The sequence below is a fragment of the Pelobates fuscus genome, chromosome 6, assembly GCF_036172605.1.
Source record: "Pelobates fuscus isolate aPelFus1 chromosome 6, aPelFus1.pri, whole genome shotgun sequence".
In the NCBI taxonomy this organism is placed as follows: Eukaryota; Metazoa; Chordata; class Amphibia; order Anura; family Pelobatidae; genus Pelobates; species Pelobates fuscus.
In genome coordinates this window covers 282381127-282407963 of record NC_086322.1, presented here as the reverse complement: position 1 = coordinate 282407963, position 26837 = coordinate 282381127, and the positions used below count along the sequence as shown (strand labels likewise).

Below are 26837 nucleotides of genomic sequence, written 5' to 3'. Positions count from 1 at the left end.
AGGTTGGGACTAGTACAGTGGGTTTGGATCTCTCCCTAATTTATTTTCAATTTCTAATTCTAATTCTAATTACAATTACAGACTTAGTCTTTATAGACCTATCTTCCCTTCTACCTGGGAAGTAACATGAGTACACCTTAATGGTGGCTTAAGAAGTTCTATTGTTTTTGCCACAAATGTTGCTGGTGTCCTTTTATCACTACTGAATATTTACCATATACTGCACTTTAATTGTGGTTATCTTTTTACGCATATATACCACAGGTGCAGTGTCTTTTTTCCTGAGAGAGATGTTTAATCTGGGACTGAGTGGTTAGCCCTGAGAAATTAAAGGGACACTATATTCCCTCCAGGCTTTTTGCAGTAAGCATTGTGTTTTCAGAGAAAATGCAGTGTTTACATTACAGTGTAGGGATACCTCCACTGGCCATTCCTCAGATGGCTACTAGATGTGTTTCCTGGTACAGTGCTGCACACTGTGCAGAACTGCCATTCAGTGTCTCCACCCTCTGCGTGGAGACACTGAACTCCCCTCATAGAGATGCATTGATTCATCTCATGAGGAGATGCTGATTAGTCAGGGTGGAGTTTGGTTGTGCCCCCTGCCCAACCTCCATGGCAATCTCAGCCAATCCAATGGGAAAGCATTGTGGGAAACCATCGCCACTTCTGATTTTGTCAGCCAATGAGGCAGATCAGGGGCAAATCCAGCAGCAGCAGACTAAAATAAAGGTAAGATTGTACTATATTTAGGGGAACAAGGGGGGCCAGGGAGTCTAGAGAGTGTTGTTAACACTATAGGATCAAGAATACTTGTTTGTGATCCTGACCCTATAGTGTTCCTTTAAAGATTAAAATCTCGTATTCACATTACTTCACTGTTCATATAATGAACCTCTATTTAATGGTCCAATTATTTTTAGGCTACCTACAGGAGGTCTAAGTTTTTAGAAGTGATTTTTGGTCCTCAAATATACATTTCTTCCCACATTTAGTAAGAGATTACATTTTAATAACCTTTCTAATCATTTAAACTCTCTACCTGTATCTTTTTTGTACTCTAAAAGGAGATTTGATACACTGTTACAATACAGCAATCTCGCTATAGCTCTGATTGATTGCTATACCAGTATTTATCAGTGAATCTAAGATCCAATCTTTTGGGGGGTTTATTCCCCCCCTCCCCCCCCCTCTTTTAATCTTATACTTCACTTATCACACTTTAGAACTTTTTATAAAGAGTTACGTTTTCAAGCAATATTAATAAAGTTTACTTCATTGTTTTTCAATTGGTGGTAATTTTTGTGAAGTCATGTCCCCCCTCTTGTCTGGGGGAACTGTTTTTTTTTTTTTTTTTTTTTTTTTAAACTGGCAAATACCATAGCTTTCTTTAACATCTGGCATTCCCGAAAGGTAATCAATATTTATACTTGACATATTAATAAGATTTGAGTCATTAACTTTTGGTAAGTAAACATATCTCTTTTACTTATCTTTATTATGACTTCAACTTTAGTTTTCAAAACATTTCATGACTATATATTTGTTCAGTTTAGAAACATTAACTATATTGAGCTGTTTATGTGTCAAGGTTGGACAGTGAGGCAAGTACAACCATAAAGATTTATTACTGGGCCTTAGAGTGGCTAGACGTAATGTATATAAATATGAGGTATAGGATAGAGAGTTGAAGCGCTACAGAATACGTTGGCGCTTTATAAATACCAATAATAAAAACTCACTTTCGGAGTCCTGTGGCTGCGGGGTGCAGCGGAGGTGTGTTTTACTTACCTCAAGCTATCCCTCATGGCTGCCACCATCTTTGTCCAGCAGGTCCTCTTCAGGTCCTGACATTTGAGTTGTCAGGATCGACGTCAGTGCAGCATTTTTGCGGATGTAGATCCTAAAAGGGTCTCTACTATGTTATATGGTATTTTTGGATTGCAGATTTTGGATAAGCACCAGCTTATTCCGCAGAGTTTTACAATATTTTACAGGGAAAATGTACTAATAAATGAGACAATTACAAATGGTTACAGGATTCAGGAACAATATGTTGATGAGGACCCTGCTCGAAAGAAGTGACAGATCCACTTTAAGTAGTTATGGAAGCAGGAGTGGCCGGGCTATCCTACCTTCAGGAATTAAAACATTTTGCAACAATTTAAAGGATCACTATAGTGTCAGGAAAACAAAGCGGTTTTCCTGACACTATAGTGCCCTAAGGGTGCCCCCACCCTCAGGGTCCCCCTCCCGTTAAAACCCCTTCAGCAGCTTAACTTAATCCAGCGCCAGGCTCCCTCGGCGCTGGTGACCTCTCCTCCCCCGCCGATGTCAGCTCCCGAGTGGAGCAGAATGCGCATTTTTAAATGCTTTCCTATGGGCGTTCTGCACGCTGGATGCGAATTACGCATCCAGCATCGCAGAGGCGCCTCTAGCAGCTGTCTGGAAGACAGCCACTAGAGGTTGGATTAACCATGCTATGTAAACATAGCAGTTTCTCTGAAGGGTTAAAACATGAGGGACCTGACACCCAGACCACTTCATTAAGCTGAAGTGGTCTGGGTGACTATAGTGTCCCTTTAACCATGAATTTAGGGCTCTGGTGCCAGACATCACTATGCCTCAGCTGCCTTTCTCTCTGCCTCCATTGCACTATTCGGCTGCCCAGGTAAACCAACCCTCACAGTAGAACAATTTAATGGCAACTTTATTGTTTAGTTTTTATATGGCTTTTTTTTTTTTTTAGAAAATTGAGGGCACATAAACCACACAAGAATTATGAACTCATTTAAATAAAAACAAAACGAAGTGTGTTTCTTTTCATTTATCAGTTTATTTTTTAATATTAAGAAGTAAGAGGAAGTGTAAAATTTATTAACAAGAGTACGTTATGTGTTTACCAATTTGAATCTATATCAAGTAAAGCCTGATTTGCAGGTTAAGGTGAGTAGATGAATTGCCTAAATAGAGGCCATGTGACAGAAAAAGGAAGTAGCGTTACATCAATGTATGCCGCCAACAATCACTAAACAATTCCAAAAACTGAGAGCAAAAAAAAATAAAACCTGTATATTGTCATTGTTTTCCTTGACTGGCAATATCTTTTTCTTATTAAACATATTTACTTTACAGTTAATGTTAGCTGTTCTACTTACCTCGTACCATAAATCATGAGTTAAATAAACAATGGTGCTGCTATTTATTTTAGAATGCATGTGTTAACCAGCCGACCTTGGAAAAAATTACTGTAAATATTAACGTGTGTAAAATTATTTGAAATAATGGGCATTCTAATTTTCCCTATTTGCAATTTAAGCATCAAAAACCCAGAAAATTAATACAATTATATTTCTGTGATAAATAGTGAATAAAAATCCTTATGGTAACCATGCTGGCACAATATGCCTTGTTAAAACAAACAAACATTGCTACATATTTTTAACATGCGCTCAATCAACATGGTAAAATAGCGCTAACTAATGAATATATTTGCCCAGTTATGGAATTTACTAACAATGTTTTTTTTTTAACTAAATTACTACTAGTGTAACATGGAAAAAAAAAAGGGGGGCGATGCTAGGTTCAAAATAGACCTAAGGCTCGAGCTCAAATCTTGGTGATTCTCCAAAGTCTGTCCATGGCCACTCCCAAACTCCACCATGTAACACCTGCAAGATACGCATCTACATGCACTCACAGATACATGCATAAAAACACACTCATATATACAAAGACACAGGCTCACAGTTAAATACTTACAGACACACACACACACACAGATGCCTACACACAGCCGTAGATGCACAAACACACACAGGGACACACATAGGCATGCACACACAGAAACACAGATGCACACAGACACACTCAGTTATAAACAGGTGCACTAAAGCACACACAAAAACACAGTCATGTACTGACACATAAAGACACGCACGCCAATAGACAGTCACAGACAGACATGCACTAATAGAGAAACACACTTACACAAGCAAAGACACAAACACACACTATAAAAAAATACCAGTGATATGCTAAGGGTTAACTTTGTACTCCTCTGCCAGTGCAAATATGATGTTTTTTAGTTCTTTATAATTTTTGCACCAACGTCACGCAAGTCGAAGCAAATCGTTGGGGTTTTATCGGGGAGTAAGAGAGTGAGTGGGCTGTCCTTCCTGGTTCTCCTGCGCATTAGATACAGTGGAGCAATCAGAGATTTGTGAAGCTAACCTGAATGCAGTAAAACTCTCTAGTGCTAGCACTCTAAGTAAACTCTAAAGCCGGGGTGCCCAGAAGGTAGATCCCCAGATGTTGTACTCCCATGATTCTTTGCATGCCTGTAGTTTGACAGAGCATCATGGAAGCTGTAGTTTTAAAACATCTGGGAGTCTAACTTTTGGGCACCCCTGCTCTAAAGTAATTTCTCCATGACGGTGACATGCGTACTTCAATAGCGTTACATTGGCGCTAGAATGGATTGACATCAGTCACTCTGGTCCTATGTTGCCCTAGCAAGTGCAAGACGTGAATGCAAGAGGAATATTTGTGATGGAAAGCAGGACTAGATAAAGGAGGGCTCTCCTGCTCTTCCCTGCTGTCAGTCAGCTGTCAGCAGAGTCCTCAATGCTGATGGCATAGAAGTCTATACTGACAGTTGATTGACAGGCAAGGGATCATATTTTTTATTTAGTTTAGTAAAAATCTATATAATTTATATCTATATAATAATATATACATTGGATATATAATATATAGATTTTTATTGTTCTACTTAAAGAGACAGTTTAGGTACCAAAACCACTTCATCTAAATGAAGTTGTTATGGTGCCAAGAGGCCCCCATTTAAGATTGAAGTTGCCTCCAGCACCGGTCTCAGTTACCCCCTGGCGGCATCGGCTTCTGAAATGTAACTTACAGGATATGTACGTATGGACTTATTCATAACATTATAATGTTCCTTTAATATACAGAAGAAATCCATAAACAGTTTCTTCTTTGCCTGTTCAGGGTAGCACCTTTCATGCGTTGCACACCCATTGTACAGCGCTACGGAATGTGATGGTGCTATATAAATAATACAATAATAATGAATGATAAAGAGATATAGGTACTGGAAAACAATACTTCCAACACTCCATTACTTAAAATATGTTTATTGTGTCAACTGCACTCAAAAATATCAGCTACAACAAATAAATAAATTAACCAATCAATAAAAGTAAAAAAAAAATATATATATATATATTTATAAATCTATTTAATTTTATTTTTTGTTATGGCTGAATTAACCAATCAATAAAAGTAAATAAAAATATATATACATATATAAAGATATCTAATTGTATTTTATTTTTTCCCATGGCAGACTATCACCTGCCGCCCCCCACCCGCCTGTTCCTTTCAGTGAAGCCTCCTGCCGCACAGCATGCTGGGTGCAGCCCTGTGTTCCCGCCCCCTCCTGGGCGTGGCCTGGATGATTGACATGTTGTTGTGATCACAGACCGGTTTATCCCGGCTGCTGGCTGCTGCCTGGCCTGGTGGCTGCTGCTGCTGGAGAGATGTGGCCCTCAGGAGCGGCTGGGGCCCCTGGTCTCCAGCGGGGCTGTGTTACAGGGTAAGGTGGAGGAATGCTGAGCTCAGGGTGGAGCATCATGGGACATACAGAGCCAGGCCTGGCTACATGTGTGACCTGGCTGTGTGTACATGTCACCTCTGGGGCATCATGGGAAGTGTAGTCCAGAACATCTGGAGTGCATTATAATATCCTTGTGTAGGCTGTCAATTATTATTATTATTATTATATGTTTATAGAGTTTACTGAAAATGCCATATATATATAATATATATTTTTTTTAATTTTATTTATGGGGCATGTAGTCCAAAATATTTGGTGGACTAGAAGTAAAGTAATCCTTGTTTTAAAATGTTCATGCTGGCTGTGTAATCTGTGTGTGTGTTGGACTCTGTTATTAATCATTGTATCTGGAGAATGTAGTGTAGATGTGCTCACTACATATTATGTCTGCTCTTTTATATGTTGTTGTTGTTGTTTTAGTGTATATTTGAAAACTTTGTGTATATATGTGTTTTGTTTAGGAGCGTGGAATAAATAGACTGTCAAGGTAAATTCACTTGGGGTTAGTCACCGAGCATTTAACGTTAATTTAACATTTTATAGTCAAAAAAATAACCAGATTGTCGAAAAATCAGCTACGCTATTTAAATTTTAAAATTTTAAGGCAAAAAGTATCCACTTATGTGGATTTAAACTTTTATTGAATAAACCTGTCAAGTGTGAATTGCTCGGAACCCAAAGTGGATTTCAAGTTGTAGGGTAAAATAGCCAAGCGGAAACCTTGGTCTAAATATAAAACTTGCTTTCGGGGTCGCTTACTACACTGAGAATTTAAATTCCATAAAAAAAATTGCCAAACTTAAAACTTTCTCTAAGTCAATGATGTGTTCAGTATTGGAATGAAGAGAATTTGAGTTCACTTTAAATTCTCACTTAAGTGAATATTACCCTGTTTGAAATCCCTGCCGTTCACACTCTTGTGAATAACCTGGTGTATACTTGTAGTTTGTGTGATGCTGTTTTGTTGTTATACTGTTGAGCAGAATGATGTATGTGGACTGCATAATGTCGGGTATATGGTGTGGTTAGTTGCTGTGAGTGTGTGAACTTGGCACACACTGTGTATATAAACACATCACTAATCAAATATATGTGAGTGTGTTTAGAGTAGACTGTGTATCGCAGTGTGTCCATATGGTTTGTATACTGTTGTGTTGAGGGTTGGTTTTGTATATTTTTGTTAAAATACAATACTATTTTTAATCAATGGAGTAAAGTTTTGCAATATACAATGTTTACTTGGTGTAGCAGTATTGTGTCTGTGTGTGTGTGTTGGCCATGTGTTTCAAACAGTATGTTCTCTTTAGGTGCGTTTATGTAAAGAATAAAGAAGAAAATGTGTTCTATAGAGCTTTGCGTGATTTAAAAAAAAAAAAAAAGTTTTATTCACTAAACTGGACAGTTAAAAGAAGAGAATTGCAAAATTTAGGCTGATTTCGCTCAATTAGAACATTTCTAAATCTCGACATTTATTTGTTACGTGATCGAACGCATGTTTTAAGATCTGCTTGTAACTTTTTCCTTCTCCTTGACAGTCACCAATGGAATGGTGCATGTTGTCATCTGTCACCACAAAGAGGGAATATCTGAACCCCCCATCAGACAGCAGGTGAGCTGCTTTTTTTTTGTTTTTTTTGTTATACGGTTGTTTAACTTCAGATGTTCATCGATTATCTCTCTGCTCCCCTAGTGAGTTTCCCATCATTAGTCCCAGCTGTAAATGTCTTGCTAGATCAGCCTTGTTATCATTGAAATGCACCACCAGTGAGCCGTGCCTGCCCCAGGGCTGGGTGGGACAAGATAAGCGAATGGGAGGATGGTGCCCTGCCTCTGGGAGCCAGTGAGGTGTTAAATTTGTTATACAATGTCTCTTCTTTTCCCATCATCCTCCTCTTCTATTACATATCTCGCTTCCAAAATATATTCACCTCTTTTTACTTTTCCTCCCTCCCCCCCTATTTCCACCTTCTGTTGTGGCAGGAATGGCGGTGGAGGAGCCCACATCCCCCACGTGTGGGATCACCCCATTTCAGCAGATTCTGGCCTCTGGCACCGGAGCACTTCTCACATCTCTATTTGGTATGATATGTGTGTGTGTGATAATGGGGGAATGGAGTAGTTGGGGGGCACTTCCTGTTGTCATACAAAGTTTGCTATTCTGATCCTCTTATGTTTTATCTCTCAAATTCTACGTGCATGCAGTGACCCCACTGGATGTTGTAAAGATCAGACTTCAAGCACAGAAAAAGCCAATTTCCAAAGGTAAACTGTGCAGGAAACCGCTTTCCCTTTAACTGCTTTCCCCCCTCACACTCGGCAAAGCAAACCCCTTATTCATCATTCCTTATTTTGGGGTGGGTGTATATAGAGTCTCTCTATTCTCAATAGCTAACTGGTATTAACGTGTTTGCACTGCATGCCTAACAACCCCTGCTATTAATAGAATATGCATATGTCTGATACTAAATATATTATCTGTATATATAACATGCATATTTGGGCTTTCCCTAATTTATTTTCCTTTTGTGTTGCAGTGTTGTCTGTAAAGTCCCTTCCCTGGGCACCCCCCATGCGCCATCCCAAATGTGAGTACACAAAGCCATCCTACTTTTGAATTCATTTGCAAAGATTGTCTGTTTTCATCTAGATAGTACGACACTGCCCATTACCTGCCCCACTTCATTTGTAGGCATACCCCCTGCCCACTGTGTTTACTTATACTGCCATTTAGTTCCCTGGCTTCATCCCATGTGCACTGACACAGCCGAGCAATTCATTGTACATGTGGACTGTCTTCTATGTGAGAAGTTTTTTTTAGGGAATAACAGCTTATCAAGTGCTGGTTATTTCCTTAATGCATAATAAGATCATACACCATGTGTTCTATTGTGTCTGCAATTTCCTCCAATATGTACTTCAGTTGTGTGTCTGTTGCATCCCCCAGTTTGTGCTGAGTGCGACTCTGTTGTTACACTTGATATATACTGAGCTTCTGCTACTGTGTTCTGCCGCTAACCCACAAATGTTCAAACAATGCCCCTCGAGCAGTTTAGTGTTAGTGACGACGGTATGTCACTGTCTCTTCTGACCCATAGAATTAACCTGACCAGGTATCTTTGCTGCGTACCCCGTCTGTACAATATGCCTGACTATTATAGCTTTACAAGCTGGCCATGGCCCACATTCTAAATCTGGACTTTACTCCAGCCTCGTTAAAAGCCATCTCGGATAGTTCTGTTAATGCGCTTGTTGAAGACGTCCTTGCTGCTGAGTTTTAGGGTTTGACAGCTCTCGCCCCTTTTGATTACGCACTTGTGCTACGTGTCCAGTCTTGATGTGTGTTATCTGCTGCTTCTCCAGAATATGCTCTGATAGTTTGCTCCAGTGTACTGGCGCTGTGTGTCTGTCCTGCTCTTAAAATATAATTAGACTAAATCTCTCTTTCCTTACAACCGTTGCCCAGGGCGCTGTTTCCTGTACTGTAATGGGCTGATGGACCATCTGTTTGTGTGCCAGCATGCCACAGTCTGCAGTTCTTGGTACCGGGCACCCATGCATTTCCATGGCACCTTGGTAAGCAGGAATAGAGCATTAAACACAAGTCATGTGATTGCAAGAATTAATCATGGGAATTGAAAGGGATTTTAGTGATTGGACAGGTTGCATATAGAACCTGAAAGCATGAGATCTCAGTATGCCGTGGTCTGCTAGTTACATGAATAGAATTGATTTCAACAAAATGTAACACTTGCAGTATTTGTTAGAAAATACTTAAAGGAACACTCAAACCACCATAACACTTGAGCTTAATGCGACTGCAGAGGAGGCAGCGGTTGACTCCAGATAAGTTGTCAGACCCCAAGCTGTAGTGGTTATGGTTCTTGGAGTGCTCCTTTTTTTTTTTAAACGTATTTGTATTTCCTTGGAATGGAATTCAGGTGATGTAGAATAAAGCAGAAATGCCCTTCTTGCATAGCACTTTTTATATATCTCTGGAGCCCTACATATGATTGCCGGATTTTTTAAAGCACTTTGGATAACACTGCTAAGAGAATAAATAGGGCAGTATGCAGGCAAAATGCTTTTAGAACAAAATATATTAAAGACCCTTACAATGTAAACTCTCTAACTCTGTAAAATAATTATTTATAAATGTGTACATTTTACTCCCTTTGTCACAATGGTGTTTAATTCTGGTGTCTGTGGGATACTTTCTCATTTTTGTCATCCAACATACAGGATGCTTTTGTGAAAATCACACGCCATGAGGGGCTGACCTCCCTTTGGAGCGGGCTGCCGCCTACATTGTGAGTATGGAATGGTCTGGTAAAGATTAGAACTTAAAAAGAGTACTCCAGGCACCATAACTAATTCATCTCAAGGAAGTGGTTATGGTGCCTGGAGTCTCATGGTTCCTGCTTGCCATCTTGTGTTAAAACATTTTAACGCAAGTGATGCCCACAGCTTCCTCTCACTGCTTGGGCTAATGCGGAAGCATCATTGGATGCCAAGGAACACCCCAAGCACGATAACCATTACAGCTCCAAATAGTGGCTATGATGACAGGACTACCCTGGCGCTTTTCCAAAGTAATTTGATAAACTGATTTAGAATGGTTTTGCAACTTACCTGGCTCTCCTTGGGCACCTGCAGCCACACAGCCTGCTTCTAGATTTTCCTTGCTGGAGAATCCAGTTGGTTCCACTGAACTAAGTAGGGCCAAGTCATCGTCGTATTTATCTGAATTTAGCTAGTTTCATTATGTGATGATCAGTTTTGGTTGTGTGTTGTTGACCTCCGTGCTCTCTGTTGCCTCCTTCAGGGTGATGGCTGTACCTGCTACCATTATATACTTCACTTGTTATGATCAATTGCGAGATTTCCTGCGCTACGGGCTGGGATACAATGGAAGCCATATTCCTCTTATTGCTGGAGCAGCAGCTAGATGTAAGTGCATATATATATATATATATATACATACACAATATTTTTTTTTTGTGTGTGTGTTTAATTAATTTTTGAGAGCTCAATATTTTTAATGTCTGCCTCTCTGTTTCAGTGGGGGCAGTTACAGTGATCAGTCCGCTGGAATTGATCCGTACAAAGATGCAGTCGCGGCAACTCTCTTACATGGAACTGGGGGTATGTCTTCGATCTGCTGTCTCTCAGGATGGATGGCTGTCTCTTTGGAAGGGATGGGGGCCTACTGTGATGAGAGACGTTCCATTCTCTGGTAAATAAATTACTTTTTGTTATACTGTATCAGCTTTATTTTTTCTTTACATGAAATCTTTCAATTAGCTGTTTTTATTGAGATGAATTCCTCCTATTACTCCATATAACCTCTCCCTATAACGCCTCCTATTACTCCATATAACCTCTCTCTATAACTCCTCCTATTACTCCATATAACCTCTCCTTATAACTCCTCCTATTACTCCATATAACCTCTCCCTATAACTCCTCCTGACTACTCCATATAACCTCTCCCTATAACTCCTCCTATTACTCCATATAACCTCTCCCTATAACTCCTCCTGACTACTCCATATAACCTCTCCCTATAACTCCTCCTATTACTCCATATAACCTCTCCCTATAACGCCTCCTATTACTCCATATAACCTCTCCCTATAACTCCTCCTATTACTCCATATAACCTCTCCCTATAACGCCTCCTATTACTCCATATAACCTCTCCCTATAACTCCATATAACCTCTCCTTATAACTCCTCCTATTACTCCATATAACCTCTCCCTATAACTCCTCCTGACTACTCCATATAACCTCTCCCTATAACTCCTCCTATTACTCCATATAACCTCTCCCTATAACTCCTCCTGACTACTCCATATAACCTCTCCCTATAACTCCTCCTATTACTCCATATAACCTCTCTCTATAACTCCTCATATTACTCCATATACCCTCTCTCTATAACTCCTCCTATTACTCCATATAACCTCTACCTATAACTCCTCATATTACTCCATATAACCTCTCCCTATAACTCCCCCTATTACTCCATATAACCTCTCCCTATAACGCCTCCTATTACTCCATATAACCTCTCCCTATAACTCCTCCTATTACTCCATATAACCTCTCCCTATAACTCCTCCTATTACTCCATATAACCTCTCTCTATAACTCCTCCTATTACTCCATATAACCTCTCTCTATAACTCCTCCTATTACTCCATATACCCTCTCTATAACTCCTCCTATTACTCCATATAACCTCTACCTATAACTCCTCATATTACTCCATATAACCTCTCCCTATAACTCCCCCTATTACTCCATCATATAACCTCTCCCTATAACGCCTCCTATTACTCCATATAACCTCTCCCTATAACTCCTCCTATTACTCCATATAACCTCTCCCTATAACTCCCCCTATTACTCCATATAACCTCTCTCTATAACGCCTCCTATTACTTTGTATGATTTGTTTTCTATGTGATCCCATTCCTCTCCATAGCTTTGTACTGGTTTAATTATGAGCTGGTAAAGAAGAAGCTGAGTACCTCGTGGACCATTACAGAGTCTCCATTCCTGATCAGCTTTACTGCAGGAGCCGTGTCTGGATCTGTAAGTCCATTTCCTAGTCACTTTGTGTTTCTTCCAAACTCTGCAGAACCCGCTTCCTATCCCACGTTCTGCCTTTACCTGATCTTCCTGTCTAACCTCTAATGCCTAATAATCCCTTCTGCATTATATCTCTAGGTGGCAGCAATCCTCACTCTGCCTTTTGATGTTGTAAAAACTCAGAGACAAATAGAACTGGGGGACCTTAAAACGGGTAAGAAGACTGTTGTGGCATACCCTAGAGTACATAAAAAAAACAAAAAAAACTGGCTTGCGCAATGTATAGATAGACTTGTAGCATATATGACATTGGTTCTTTTTGAACAGGTTCGGTGCGTGGAGACCCATTTTACCATTGTAACATTTTGCTAGGGAACCATTGCTTTATTTTTAGTATTAAGATTTAAGAATTTCCTTAGACTATTTCCATACTTTTGTTATTATTTTAGATAGTCCATATATTTTGTAGAACAGTACAATAGAGGGAATACATACAAATAGTAATACAAAAAGGGGCAGAGGACTCTGCCAGAGAGCTTGCAATCTAGATAATACAGTATTTATACAAAGTGCATAGCAAGATGACTTGGGAGGTTACAATCTAAAGGAATCTCTGGACGCAGTAATGTTACATTACATTTTATGTGTGTAGTTGCCTGAGACCTGGACGAATAAGATGGGTTTTAGCAAAAGGGTTAGAAATCGGTAATCTGTGAAATGCTACCAAGGTATTTGAGTTGTCCATGAAATTCAGTTATCTACTGAGCAGTACTTCTGTCGTGATGAAGTCTTCATATTCAAAATATTGCAATAAGCTTAGAAACCTGTAATCAAAAACCATGCAATCCCCCTGGAAGCCACTTGTTTCCATGGTAACTGCTACACTACGTGATTCCACTAAACTATGCCCCACTGCCCCCACACACTTTAGTTATTTAACAGATTTAGAAATTCCATTGTTACTTTACTGTAAATAAACACCAGGATTTTTATTTATCAGAAACCTTATCCTTATAAATATAGTTTATAGTTTTGGCAATCATTCATACTGATGTTAATTTTAACTTGCAGCGGTTTCTGTTCTTTGATGGTCATTCTACTAATCTATTGCACCATTAACCTTTGAACAAAGTCTTTAACCACCTTAAGGACACATGACATGTGGGACATGTCATGATTCCCTTTTTATTCCAGAAGTTTGGTCCTTAAGGGGTTAAACATCTGAAAATAATGTCAGATCAATGTGCAGGCCAGCTAGTGTGGGGCTGTAAATTGTCCTATTGATCCCTTTACAATTTCCTCATTGCTGTAATCTATACAATGTGTGAAACGGTTAGATCTGCAGAAAAGACGAAGAGTAGGATTTAAAGACTATGTTCCACCACTAGCCAAAACAAACTATGTTCCACCGCTATCCATACCCCTCATCTATAACCCTTTTACCACTAGCTGCCCAAGTAACTACTGTACCTCCTTAAAACACACATACCTACTTCAAAAGGTATAGGTTGGAATGGCACACAGATCAAAGCAGAGTTTGCTTCTGGGAGGTAGAGAAAAATGTTAGGAACTTAGCTTACTGTCATTTAGAACATCCTTGAGACTCAAAGGCCTGAGCAACATTTTGCTGGGTTTTAAAAACTGCATCTTTTGGAAGCTCTCTCTGCCTTAGGTGAAAAAGAGGGGGGTTGTCTCATGATTCCGCATCTTATTTGCATTTCAAATAGTGAATTGGGCTACCGAAATATACAATTTTGCCTTTTTCACCTTTAATCTTGTTCAGGTAATTTTTCTAACTTAAATGTCTAGTGTAGATTTTGTAATTTCAGTCTGCAGTTTAAAACGCTTTGCTTTTATAAAGGGACAATGTGGCACTATAACCAATTCAATTGGATGACATGGTTATAGTTCCTGGAGTCCCCTGACACTATTCCTTTATTTATTGTTAAACCATTTTCAGGCAGTTTAACACTAAATAGGGGATCTTAACTATCCACAGCCCAGCGGCCCTATCAGAATTATGGTTGAAGCGGGTATGGCTCTGATACTCTAAAATCAGTCAGCTGACACTCTCAGCCAATCACAGCTGCTCAGACTAATCATTTTAGCCCAAGCAGCAAAAATTGGATGGGTTACTGGGGTACTCTTGTTTAAAACCTAAAAACTGTTTAAAACTGAATGAATTTCTGGCACTCCAGACACTATATTCTGTTCAATAAGATAAAGCTGCTTCAGTGCTTACAGTGTCCCTGTAAAAATAACAAAGAAAAAAGTGGTGTCTAAATATATATATATATATATAATTTTTTTTTTTTTTTTTTTTTTTTTTTTTTTTTTTTAACCTCCCAGGCCCATCCAGACAGCAGAGATCTTCCACCTGGGGGGCAATGCGTACAATCCGAGCAGAATTTGGAACCAGAGGTCTTTTTACAGGTAAATCCAATTGATCTGCCTTCTACTCTGATGTATTCCCTTTAAGTTTATAACTTCTCTGACTGTTAATTCTTCCATTTCTCATTGTCAGGATTCATGCCCCGTGTCATTAAAGTAGCTCCAGCGTGTGCTATTATGATCAGTTCATATGAATTTGGGAAGAACTTCTTCCAGCAGCGCAACCAGGAAAAATGCACGAATATCTGAGATTTGAGCTCTAGAAAAGCAGGACAAACTCTGCGTCCTTTTTGAAACTATGCTCTCGATTTCCCACCTTGCCTAGAGTGAATAGGCCTTTTAAAACATTCGATTATACCAGGCATTTTCAGAAACATGTAAGCGATCCAATGAAATGCAGCTGTAGAAAGCGAAACGCGTTTTCTAGATCCCGACCAAGCAACCACAACAGCTGTACATCTTACACATAGATATGAAATCACTGATCTGTCTTAAGTACGGGAGATGGACAAAACAATGGAAGCACTATCTAGAAAATAAGTTTAACTAAATTAGAAATGCTGTTTCTAATGCACATTAGTGTCTTATTAATTTAGCCGTATGAGTTGCTTCTAAAACAATTGGCACTTGGATTTTTTTTCAAAGCGGACAGGAAACTAACCATTCGAATTAGGCTAACGAATTGTATATGAATTACAGATCCTTTAGTCACAGCCGAAATTCAACCGAAATAGGTCTATTTCATAGATGCCACAAAAAATGAACACAGAACGGAACCTTTGTAACGAAGTCTCAACGAAGCTTGTGTGTCAAATGAATACAAAGCTGAAGTTTACAGCAGGACTGCCTCTCAGTAGCCGCTAATATCTAAAGACCACGCACAAAGATGCATAACTTGGTATAAGGAGCACAAAACCCACACGAACAGTGGAACAAATGTGTTCCTATGGGTCTTCTTTCACCATGTTTCCCCGCAGTCCAGTGGGTTTCTAGTAACGGCACTAGCACTGTAGTGCGAGTCTTAAGGTCAGATGATGGCTGTGAATGGCGAAGCTCTAAGATGCCTTTTGTTTTGTTTTTTAAGAACTTCGTGCCTACCATGGTGCAATCACTGTAGCTTGACAAAGTTCTTGCATTGGAGGATAATAAAGTTCCCATTGATATTGATAGATAAATTCAAGAATGGTTTCATCATAAAATCCAATGACTTTCATGGGCTCACCAATTACCATGTCCAAATATTACTAAAATGTTATGGGACATTCTGGAGTGTGAATTTACATCTTCATCTTTCAAACAACTTTTTACATAGTGATGTATTTCACCAACCTTCAAAGTCTGTTTTAGGGGTGTTAAAGAAGCATTGGAACTGATCTGGAAGTAAAGTGTGGCCGTACTGCATTTTTAGCTGTTTAAAAAGGTGTTTCCCTTGATTTTGTCCACCTTCTTGTCATATCTGGTGGAAAGGGACTTTGTTAAAAGAGCTTAAACTAAATTCTATAGGCATTTTGTTTTTACCAATGATGATTACAAGTATGTAGCTGGCTGTGATAATGAATCTAGAATTCATTAAGATTTTATCATAAAAGGGTATCATAGAAACCTAGTCAAAAGGCTGTGGTACTGGGAACTAACCACTTGATCCACAACTACAGTGTGTACAACTTCAGGAACAATATCCTAGTGCTTTCCAATATTGAACTAGGAGATTCCTGTGCAAAAACAAGAAAACCAAAGAACTTCTCTACAGTCCAAAAGTTGTTTGCATAATCTAACAGTCTGCTGCCTTGTGAGTGCATTGAAACACAGGCTACAAAAATAAATGGACTTCTGGTTCCAAGTGAACGTTGGTCTTCAACATGGAATTTTGGCTGAAGAGCTAATGAGTGAGGACTGATATGCCAGAAAAACTGACAGTGGAACCAGACTCGGAATCACAAGACTTATCTCTTAGAGAACAAAAAAAAAAAAAAAAAAAAGCTTGGACTTAAAGTTGCCTATTGAAAGTCTAGAATACCGAACTTGTTTCTAGAAAGATGTCTGGTCTCCCAAGATTTCAAGTTCACCTCTTGATCTTTTCTTTCCTGCAAGTCCTTGCCTTCCGCACTTCCTTTCCCCCCACCTAAATATAATGGGCAGATGTTCAGCAGAAGCACCATGCATGATCAGGTCTCCTAGAAGTGCCTACACCCTATATTTAGGTAGCAACTCATTTGTTTCAGTTGACCTAATGATTCATCTTAAGTCAGGGAGGGTAAACTGGTATGTATACCCCTTTTCATTCCAAATCAAAAATTGTGTTTATGGAGTGTTTATAAGGGGTTTCAAAATTTGTATTGTGGCAGTGCCCCTTTATCCGCACTATTGCCAACAATGTGTGATGTTTTGCCATCTATTTTTTTTCCAGTTTTAAACCTTTTAAGTGCCAAGCTGTGGGAAATAAGTTGCCCTCACCTTTGCCTTTAACCCCTTAAGGACCAAACTTCTGGAATAAAAGGGAATCATGACGTGTCACACACGTCATGTGTCCTTAAGGGGTTAAAGGGTCATGAATTATTTTCACGTGGTCACTATATTAACATGCGATATGCTCTAGCATAAGTCAGAAACTTGTACCAAAGCCAAATCTGATGACACATCTAAATTATGTCCAGTTTAAACACATTAAAATCTCCCAAGTTTTCATTCCAGAAACAAAAAACACCATCTATTGAATGGATTTCTCATAGGAAATCAAACTATCTCCTATACGTGTAATGTAAATCCTACCAGTAATCAATTCCCTTCCTCTACTAAAAGCAAAGCACGTTTTAGTGGCTGTGTTAATATATATTTTTTTTGTTTTACTTGTGGAGAGTTGTGTTATAGACTTTGGCTGTGGGAATTTCTGACTTTGGCCACAACATATGTATTCCTTTTTGTATCAGAAATATGCATTCCAGAATCTGACCATTGAACAGGTTGCATAGAGGGCATCGATTATCGATCAGTACAGACAGAAAATCTGTTTATCATACCACTGACTATCGTAAACCTGCAGGCTAATAAAGTGTGAATTGTTAGGAATTCCAAGTGAATTTCACGTGGTCGGTCATGGAAACACAACATATTTTTCCAATTGAACGAATGTGGCCTAAAAATTGAAATGAACTTTTTAGTTTCTGATATTTCACACTTTAATGAACAATCCGGTTTGTAATTTGCAAAGGGGCATGGGTTCCCTCACTGCACAAGAACTGGGTACCTTTTGAATTCATAGACTTAAAGTAATTTTTTTTTTTTAACCATTTTTTTGTTTCAGCTTGTTAAGCTTTGGCATGACTGTCCTTTTAAATGTGTCACTGCCAGTCCAGTCCTATTCAGCAGGGACTGCACTTAGTTTAACTCCGACTTAGCACTGCCTACATTGCAGGCATAGGGGGCAGCGCAGAGCTTTTAACTGCAGCGCAGTCGTTGTAAGAGTACATTATCTCGCTGAGGTGTTACTCGGGGGGGGGGGGGGGGTATATTGGGAATAGAGGTAAATAATTAAATAGGCGGCAAGTAATGTACATAGTGTGATCACAGCGAAATTACGTAACTTACCTACAATCACACTGGAAACGCTGACTTATTTTTAAATTTTATTTTGTTTAAGTAACTGCTACCCAACCAGATGTCTTTACATGTGTGTTACAAGTAAGTTGACCTTAATCTCAAAGTAGCAAGCGTCTATTCATTACTATGGGCAATTTTGAGCCTAAAATGTTCACAGAATTTTGGCGTTTTTCCAAAATTCGCAGTTTAGTGACTAAGCCAGGAACCAATAGCATGTATATAAAAAGTTTTAAATACATTATTTACCTGCACAAGACTGGACAACTCCCTCTTTAGCATGTTTACCATGTTTTTGGGGTATTAAGTACAAAGTTGAAGCACACTTTGACTTCTAAAAGCGATGTAGTGGTCCAGCCATTTGTGTATATGTTGCCTGTCTGTGTTTTTTTTTTTTGTTAATTCTGCTGTGGAATAAAACCCACCACCCTCCAGCTGCTCACCTCCCTAGGAGTAAGACATACACACAGTTGTGATAAATGTACATTCAAAAAATAAAAGTGCATTTAATGCATTGATAGACATTTTTTTGGTCTCTGCGTTTTCGCCTTCTTGACTGCCCAGACTCCAGATGCTTGTGAAATAGAAATCAACTGATTTATCACAAGTGAAAGTGCTACTTTCTCCATGGCATCACTTTTCATGCCCTGTCCAGGTGATGTGTATAGGAAGAGATGCTAAATTTCGCAACCTTACAAAGGGGCAGTCTCAGCAGCATAACCACTACCTATCTCAGCCGGTAAAAGGCTTTAAAATATTGATATTATTGATAGCGGGAATAGCAACTTCTGTAGCTGAGCATGGGGCCAGGCAGTGCCGATTGTGGGCAAATTACTGTAACAGTTTTACTGAGGACAGAGGGATGGTACCCGCAGCCTAATGGTAACCACTACACCAGCATGTAATCTCTAAACAACAGTTTAGTGATGGTTTTGTTTCATAAATACCATTCTAAGACTACAAACCGGTTCCATGGTATGTTCGATTTCATCAAATGCTTTTAGCCGGAGGTATTTAATAAAATTACTTAAAGTATCCAGACAAAATGTGAAAATAAAGGAAGTAGATTGTAGATTGTAAATTTAAATAGCAAATTTTGGCTTTTTTCCCGCTTTGTTTCATATTTTTATCTGAATGCATTTTGATTTATTATTTAACAAAAAAGTGCAAAATGGCATTATTTAGGTTTTACCTGTAGGGTGTTTAGGTGCAGGGGACTAATGATTTGCAAGTAGTTTAACCAGATCCTGCCATGTTATCAAAGACATACAACACATAGGTGAGTACCACGTGAAAGGTAGTGCCCTGCAGTTTGTAGAAATTGTATGCTGCAGATTCCGCAACGACTTGATTGCACTAGCACAACATTCCTCTTAAACGTATAGCGTGACCGCACTAATCACGTGGTGCGGATTGATCTGTATATATGATATATATGATTACTCCAAGCATTATTACTACAGTCTGCTGTAGGTATGATGCCAGGAGCACCCTGCCCTAGTTCCCTGGCAGTGGGGCAAACAGTTTAGCAACAGTTTGCCCTCCTTATCTGGGACCCCATCAGGCTCTGAGGCACCCTGGTTGTCCAGTGACTCACTTTCTTCTAGTCAAGGGTCCAATTGATTACCTTTTCCCAGCATGTTTTTTGGGGGGCCCACGTCCTTCAGAGTTATAAAGCTGGCCCTTTAAACTAAAAGTTAACCGGCAGTGGGTTACACCTCCGCAGCAGAAAGCTTGAAGTCTTCTGTGCCGCATTTCAAAGCGAAATGTTGCTCATACAGACTTCAGATCACTGAAGTGGTGATGGTGCTTGGATCAGCCCTTTAAGGCAATTCAAAATTAAACTTTTATCTTGCATAATGCTACCAACTGGTATAAATGAATTACAGGACATAAGCAAAGCACAAAAACAAAATCGATACATTGAGCCTGGTGATACCAAGTTCAGCTTCCTGTAACATGACAGAGAGCTGTAATATTGATTTCTGTGCAAATACATACACGCATTTAGATAATCATTAAACTGTGGGTTATCAGGAATTGGTAAACTTGCAAAACCTAAACCTAATTAGAATCTTTTAACTCCTGTGCCCAATTCCCTTGTCTATTCACTATACAGTGACCTGGAAGGATTGAGAACAGTTGCAAACTTCAGATTAAAAAACTGTGACTATACAAATATTAATTAATTTTTTTTTTCCACAGCCATTTTGGTCTTAAGTTTGTAATTGTATTGACCCGTGCAATAACAACTAACTATACATAGCCCCAAGCGGTTATACATGGCTTTCTAAAATTTCCTCTCTGCTCTCTCTTCTAAAATCTGACAGTCTATTTTTAGTCTAGTCATAATTTGCCACACGTAACTTTTTTCCCCTGTATTTGCAGTATTTTATCAATTCCAAATTTAATCCCAAACACTAATTCTACTCACTTGCTATATAGCTCACCCCATAATTAATTACTTAGTTGTATTGTGAACGCCATACTTAATTCATCCAATGTGTCCATATTCCGTTGTATGTTTGCCACGTTTCATCCTACCACACCACATTTCATATATGACTTTTGTAACTAACTTCCTATTTTACTTTTCTTATATTCCTGGGTCCAGTTGATTCTTTTCCCAGGATGCTTTTGGAGGGCCTAACACCTTCAGAGTTATAAAGCAGCCCCATGTACTGAAACTGAGCCCAGGTGTCATAGTTGTATGTGTTGTAAGTCCTTAAGCCAACCATAGATGGCAGTACTCTGTTGGCCATGCAGACAGCGGGACAGGCCTTGGCTAATGTTACAACCCTGACCCTGCTGATGGCTGTACAAGGCTTAATGATATAGGAGCGAAATGTATTAACTGCGAGATGCAGAGAGGGTGTGGTGGAAAATTTCTGTGGAAATGCTGAGGTCGTAAAATTTTAGAGACCGCCTTAATGGATTTACTAATCATCTGAGTTGTATATTGTGTAATAACTTTCCAAAGTTAGACCTAAAGAATTGGGCTTTTTTTTTTCCCCTGAGATTTTCTAATACATAGCGAGGTGGATGAACCCCAATGTATAAAATACTGTTTACTTTTCAGAGGGTCACTGTACTGACCAAGAATGCCACAGATTCAGCACATTTGATCACATCCAGAAACACAGGGGTTTTATGCCAGTCTGTGGGTAAATGGGCATCTTCTCTGGAGCAGACTAGACCACATTCTCCACTAAGTGAAATTTATCAGATACTTTCTGCAATTATATTATTATTTATATAGGGCCAGCAAATTCCTTAGCGCTGTACAATGGGATAGGTGATGCAAGGGGATTATGTTGGCTGAACAATGGGATCCAGACCCAGCCAAATAACAGTTGGACAATGATGGTCATAAGACAATTACCATTGTTGAGATTGGAGATCTTCCCAAATTACTATGCAGTTTTTTTTTGTTTTTTTTAAAATGTTATTCTGATACTGCTGCGGGCAAGTTACTGGGCTGTCCTGGTGGAGTTTGCTGCTGGGCCAAGTAGTGTGACGTCTGAACTTCTGGTGGACTAATCAGACACTTGCAGTCTGGCACTCTAGTTAGCCAGCATGCATGCCGACTCACTGGTATTCCATGACCCACCTCCCATTGGCCCACTTGGGATCACCACACCTCTATGTGCAAAACCTTAGCAGGAAGGGGGCTACACAGAGCACCACCGCAGCCAGCACACACACTATACATTCAGGAAGCAAACATACATCACATGCAGCCAGACAACACTAAACGCCCATGTTACATACATACAACACACAATACATATAGAAAGTACACATAGGCACATATCAAACACCCACACATTACATACTACCAACACACAGCCAAAATACACCACCACACACAAACTACAGCCAGTACACATACGCACACATCACATACAGCCAGCACAGACCAAGCACAGTGAGCACACACCACGTACTATGACAGTGGGAGGGCACAGGGTTAGACACTCCCTTTTGGCATTTTGATTTATTTTGCAAAAATAGCTATTTTTGCTTCAGGGAAATTCGCAAAATGCTATGTTGTGACTACAGTGGAGATAGAGACATTTTCAAGATCAACTATGTTTTCCTCAGTTTGTTTTCCATTCAGATTTAATTTGTGAAAACTCCACTAGTTTAGCTGTCAATGTCAAAGGGTCTAGGCTGGGGTCCCAATCTTTGAGACTTAAATAATTTTATTGTATTTGTTTATGTAAAGGGTCTGACCCTCTTGCCCCTTTGCTTTGGAAACATAAAAGAAATGCAGTAGTGTAAGATTCATGAGGCACCATAGCATTAATCTATTCCACCTATAGTGTAGTATTGCTGGGATATGAGGAATGGAACTACTCTCCCCAGCAAGTCTCTTGCATGTCATGGCGGCTGCAGGTGGGGAAATGAGAATATGGTTTCATAGCCTCTCCCCTCTAGCACACAGTACCATGCTCAAGCTGCTTATAAAAGACTTGGTGGAAAAGGTAAATTGGTCACCTCTGATGCCACATTTTACTCATCAGTTGAAGATGCAGTGGGTATTGAGGATAAGTAGGAACTCAAGTAATGAGATATGACTCAAGGGTTGAGTGATGAGGGCATGGAGAGAAACACAGGACTCCATGGGTTCACCAAGAGAGACCCAGAGGGTATAAGAGCATGGAGATGGAAACTAGACACCCTAACTCTGATTCTCAAAACCCCTCTATTTCTCCCAACCTGAAGCCGATGATAGACTGCTGCATACTGAATTGCCTTGGACTGGTATTAAAACCATCTGAGTGTTGCAGTTGAAGATTTGTTGCACGTAACGTGAGGGATAGGCTAATATATAGTTGATATTCTGCAGGGTGTCAGTATTCCCCAGTCGACTTACTGGGTATGTGTGTATACAGAGATTTAGATATGGGTGGGTTTCTGTGTTAGGTCCCCACCATCATCCCAGTAAACCATACAACTTGTAAAGTTTTGCAGTTTTAATAGGCATAATGGAGAAGCTCCCACTGTAGGAAGCATCTTCCATGACACGCATAGTGGGTACCAGTGACACACAATATATGATGGAATCAGTAAAGGACGAGTTCCACCCTTCCCACATTCATGAACTTAGGTCCACATGGGAAAATATGTTAGGTGGTATTAGGTCTCTCGGGACTGAGGCATTTTGGGGTAAACTCAAGCTCTTGATTTGGTGTTCTGATTCCTTCCATGTTCTAGTGAATGTGATGCGTTTAAGTCTTTACAATAGGACACCAGTAATGGACACGATTAGGAATGAGGTGTGTTTATGGCTTCCACTCATGAATTCCAATTAATTGCTGTTGAAGTCTTCTTCTGGCCAACACCTTCTAGAAGTTTAGGTCTTGTGCTGCTTTTTAGGGAACTTTTGGGTTAAAAGGTGAATGAGTTGTCTCACTCTGGGGACCCAACTTCTAGTCAGTTGCATATTTTGTGTTACAGAATTTTTTTCTTCTTGAGTCAGCAGGTGCCCAGTCCAGAAGCCCCCAATTTCATTTGAGCTGGAAGTGGATAGGAGATTAGGTGGGATATCCTGGCTAAGCCAGTGGCCTTTTCAGCAGGTTGGTCATGGGATGATTGTGGGAGTTTTAGCTTAGGCTCCTATTTTTTTTTGTGGTTGTAATGGTTCTGGGTTCTCCATCGGGTGGGCTCAGCTAGGGCTTCCAGTTGGGCTGGTCTCACTGCTGTTGCTCACAAGGCATTCGTTGGATTTCAGACTTGGCAGAGATTTACAACTTGGAATGGAAGCCAGAGATCCACATAGACCCAACATTGATGGTGTAGGATCCTTTCCTAAACAATGACAGTAAAAATGATCAATTAGAAAATATCTGGTACTCATTCAAATTTTTATTAAATTTTAGAGATGTTTGTTTAAAATTGACATTTCACACTTTATTCACCTTTATTTCTAAAAGAAACACTAAAGCATCAGGAATACAAACGTGTTTTCCTGACACTACTGTGTTAACCACTGCATGGTTCTGAAAAAGCTGGTTCCGCCCCCTTGGCTAAGATCATCAATATTGATATTTCCCAAAAAAAATCATTGGGAGGCTGTTGCGCATGCGCAGCAAAATATTGGGCTGCACCAATCCTCATCTCAAACAGATGCATTGAATCTGTGCATCTCTATAACAGAAAATAGTTACAATACTTGCCGTAATTTTCTTTTCCTGGCATATATCCATGTCAGTATCACCTGTGGGTTAGCTCCTCCCTCTCAGCTGATAGGACAGGAATCATGGTATATAAGGAATCCACCTGTCCAGAATAAGCAGTCTACCAAGTCAGTCCAGAAAAAAAGGGATGGTTTGTTGATGCGGACATGGATATTTGCCAGGAAAAGAAAATTACGGTAAGTATTGTAACAATTTTCTGTTTTCCTGGCCAATCCATGTCAGCATCACCAGTGGGACTTCCCAAGCAAAATTAAAAAAAAAAAAAAACAATTATACCATATCAATGCTATACCAAATTTAATCAAACATTTGTTGTGGAAGTAGGATATTTCTCCCAAATGAGGAGGCACAGGAGCCTGAAACGTCTAGGCAATAGTGCCTCACAAAAGTGTTGAAAGATAACCAGGCTACAGCCCTACAAACGTCTTCTGTAGAGGTATCCGCCAAAGAGGCCGAGACAGCCCTAGGTCGAGAGAGCTTTAACACCTTCTGGCACTGGTTTGTCAGTGACCCTAAATCGCAGAAGTAATCCATCTCCTGATAGAAACAAAGGCAGATATACATTTATGGTAACCATAAAAGTACAATAAAAGTCTATTTGACTTACTAAATTCTTTACTACAATCAAGGTAAATGCGTAAAGACCTAACCCATTCAAAGTATGCCAAATGGATTCTTCTTCAGAAGAAGGGCTTTTCAAGAAAGAAGGTAGGATAATCTCCTGGTTCAGGTGAAATTAGGAATGGAACCTTTTGAATGAATATTGGAACCAACCTTAGAACCGCCTTATCTCCAACATGGAGGACAGGAAAAAAGAGTGCTTATTCTGGGCAGGTGGATTCCTTATATACCATCATTTGAAATTTAGATTCCTGACCTATCAGCTGAGAGGGAGGAGCTAACCCATAGGTGATGCTGACATGGATTGGCCAGGAAAGGGAGCAATCAGCAACTCCATGCACAGCGTGGACGGCCACTAGAGGTCCAAGAAGCACCTCTAGTTGCCGTCTCTGAAAAGGGCGTTAAGCTGTAGCTGTTCTGGTGACTATAGTGTCATTTTAATAATTCAGGATGCAAGTTTTTAAGATCTCATTTTGGTTACATCTCTACCACACCACACTCATCCTACCGAAACATTCTAAATACAGTCACTCCCTCCCAAAGAATAATTGAATATGGAAGTCCTAAAAATGTTCTATTTCAGTAAGGTGCCTATTTGGTCAGGTCCTATTTAACCCCTTAAGGACACATGACGTGTGACATGTCATGATTCCCTTTTATTCCAGAAGTTTGGTCCTTAAGGGGTTTTTAACCTCAGCATATTTACTCAGCCTCATTTCATGGACGTTTACAGATTTACATGTTCATTGTTCCTTATGTTCTGCCATAGTCAGCGTCACAAGATGTAGATGAGGTAGATCGTTGAGTTACTGTAAAGTTATGTAACCGTTCGGTAACTGTATCAAGGTTCTATTGAGTTGACACCAGACACGCACAGATACACAGCTCTCCTCCCATCAGGCACACAACCCTGCATTCACTTACCAATAGGACCCCAGGGCTCGCCATCCTGCTTACCATCTCCACGCTGGAACTCGGAGCTTAGACTGAGCTCAGCAGATAGATGTTCTGTGCTCAGGTAGCTGTGTCTGCAGGCAACGAAATACAGAAATACACAGATTACCACAATACTCTGCAGACTGCAAGATAATGGTGCTTTAAGATGAAAGATATACGTGAGTTCGTGTAACCAAGGGCTCTTCCATACGACAGGAAAATGTGCGTATTTCAATGAGCAAAGATTTTCACAATAACTATGAAACTACATGCACCACATCCACTTCTTCTGGTTTGGGGTACTGAATAGGCTAAAAAAATAAATAAAAGGGCAGTGTATATAGAAACGCCCCTAATGCAAACGCTATCATGGCAGGGTGAACCTGGTAGAATTACAATTATTTATATAGCGCAAACATATTCCACAGCGCTGTACAACAGGTAAGCAAAACATGATTGACATGCTGGAATAGTAAGTGAAGAGGGCCCTACCCAAACAACCTCACAGTCTACCAGTCGTATAAAAAGGACGAGCCAAGTGTTTAAAGGGAATCTCCAGTGCCAGGAAAACAATCCGTTTTCCTGGCACTGGAGGTTCCCTCTCCCTCCCACCCCCCGGTTACTGAAGGGGTGAAAACCCCTTCAGTCACTTACCTGAGGCAGCGACGATGTCCCTCGTCACTGTCTCCTCCTCCGCGCCGCTCCTCCTACTGTCTCCGTCGGCCGAGACTGATCCCGCCCACCGGCCGGGGAGACCTAATGCGCATGCACGGCAATGCCGCACATGCGCATTAGCGCACCCCATAGGAAAGCATTGAAAAATAATAATGCTTTCCTATGGGGAAATGAGCGACGCTG

The 26837-nt window shown here is 39.9% G+C and overlaps 2 protein-coding genes across 2 annotated transcripts in view; one reads left to right on the top strand and one right to left on the bottom strand.

The window, feature by feature from the left end:
- The first annotated feature begins 5484 nt into the window (after window positions 1-5484).
- SLC25A39 (solute carrier family 25 member 39) lies at window positions 5485-16928 on the top strand. The gene is made up of 13 exons (XM_063459305.1): window positions 5485-5617; window positions 7174-7247; window positions 7619-7717; window positions 7841-7900; window positions 8173-8223; window positions 9102-9211; window positions 9878-9945; window positions 10461-10585; window positions 10698-10871; window positions 12128-12237; window positions 12373-12448; window positions 14584-14667; window positions 14759-16928. Exons 3-13 carry the CDS (start codon window positions 7621-7623, stop codon window positions 14872-14874), a joined length of 1071 nt encoding a protein of 356 aa, XP_063315375.1. The 5' UTR covers window positions 5485-5617; window positions 7174-7247; window positions 7619-7620; the 3' UTR covers window positions 14875-16928.
- A 5980-nt stretch (window positions 16929-22908) lies between these two features.
- RUNDC3A (RUN domain containing 3A) overlaps window positions 22909-26837 on the bottom strand; it is a 30190-nt gene continuing 26261 nt past the window's right edge. Inside the window, exons 10-11 of the mRNA XM_063425546.1 lie at window positions 25968-26071; window positions 22909-24033 (exon numbers count right to left, since the gene is read on the bottom strand). Of these exons, the coding sequence (XP_063281616.1) occupies window positions 23891-24033; window positions 25968-26071 (247 nt within the window). The 3' untranslated portion in view covers window positions 22909-23890. The remainder of the gene's footprint in view (window positions 24034-25967; window positions 26072-26837) is intronic.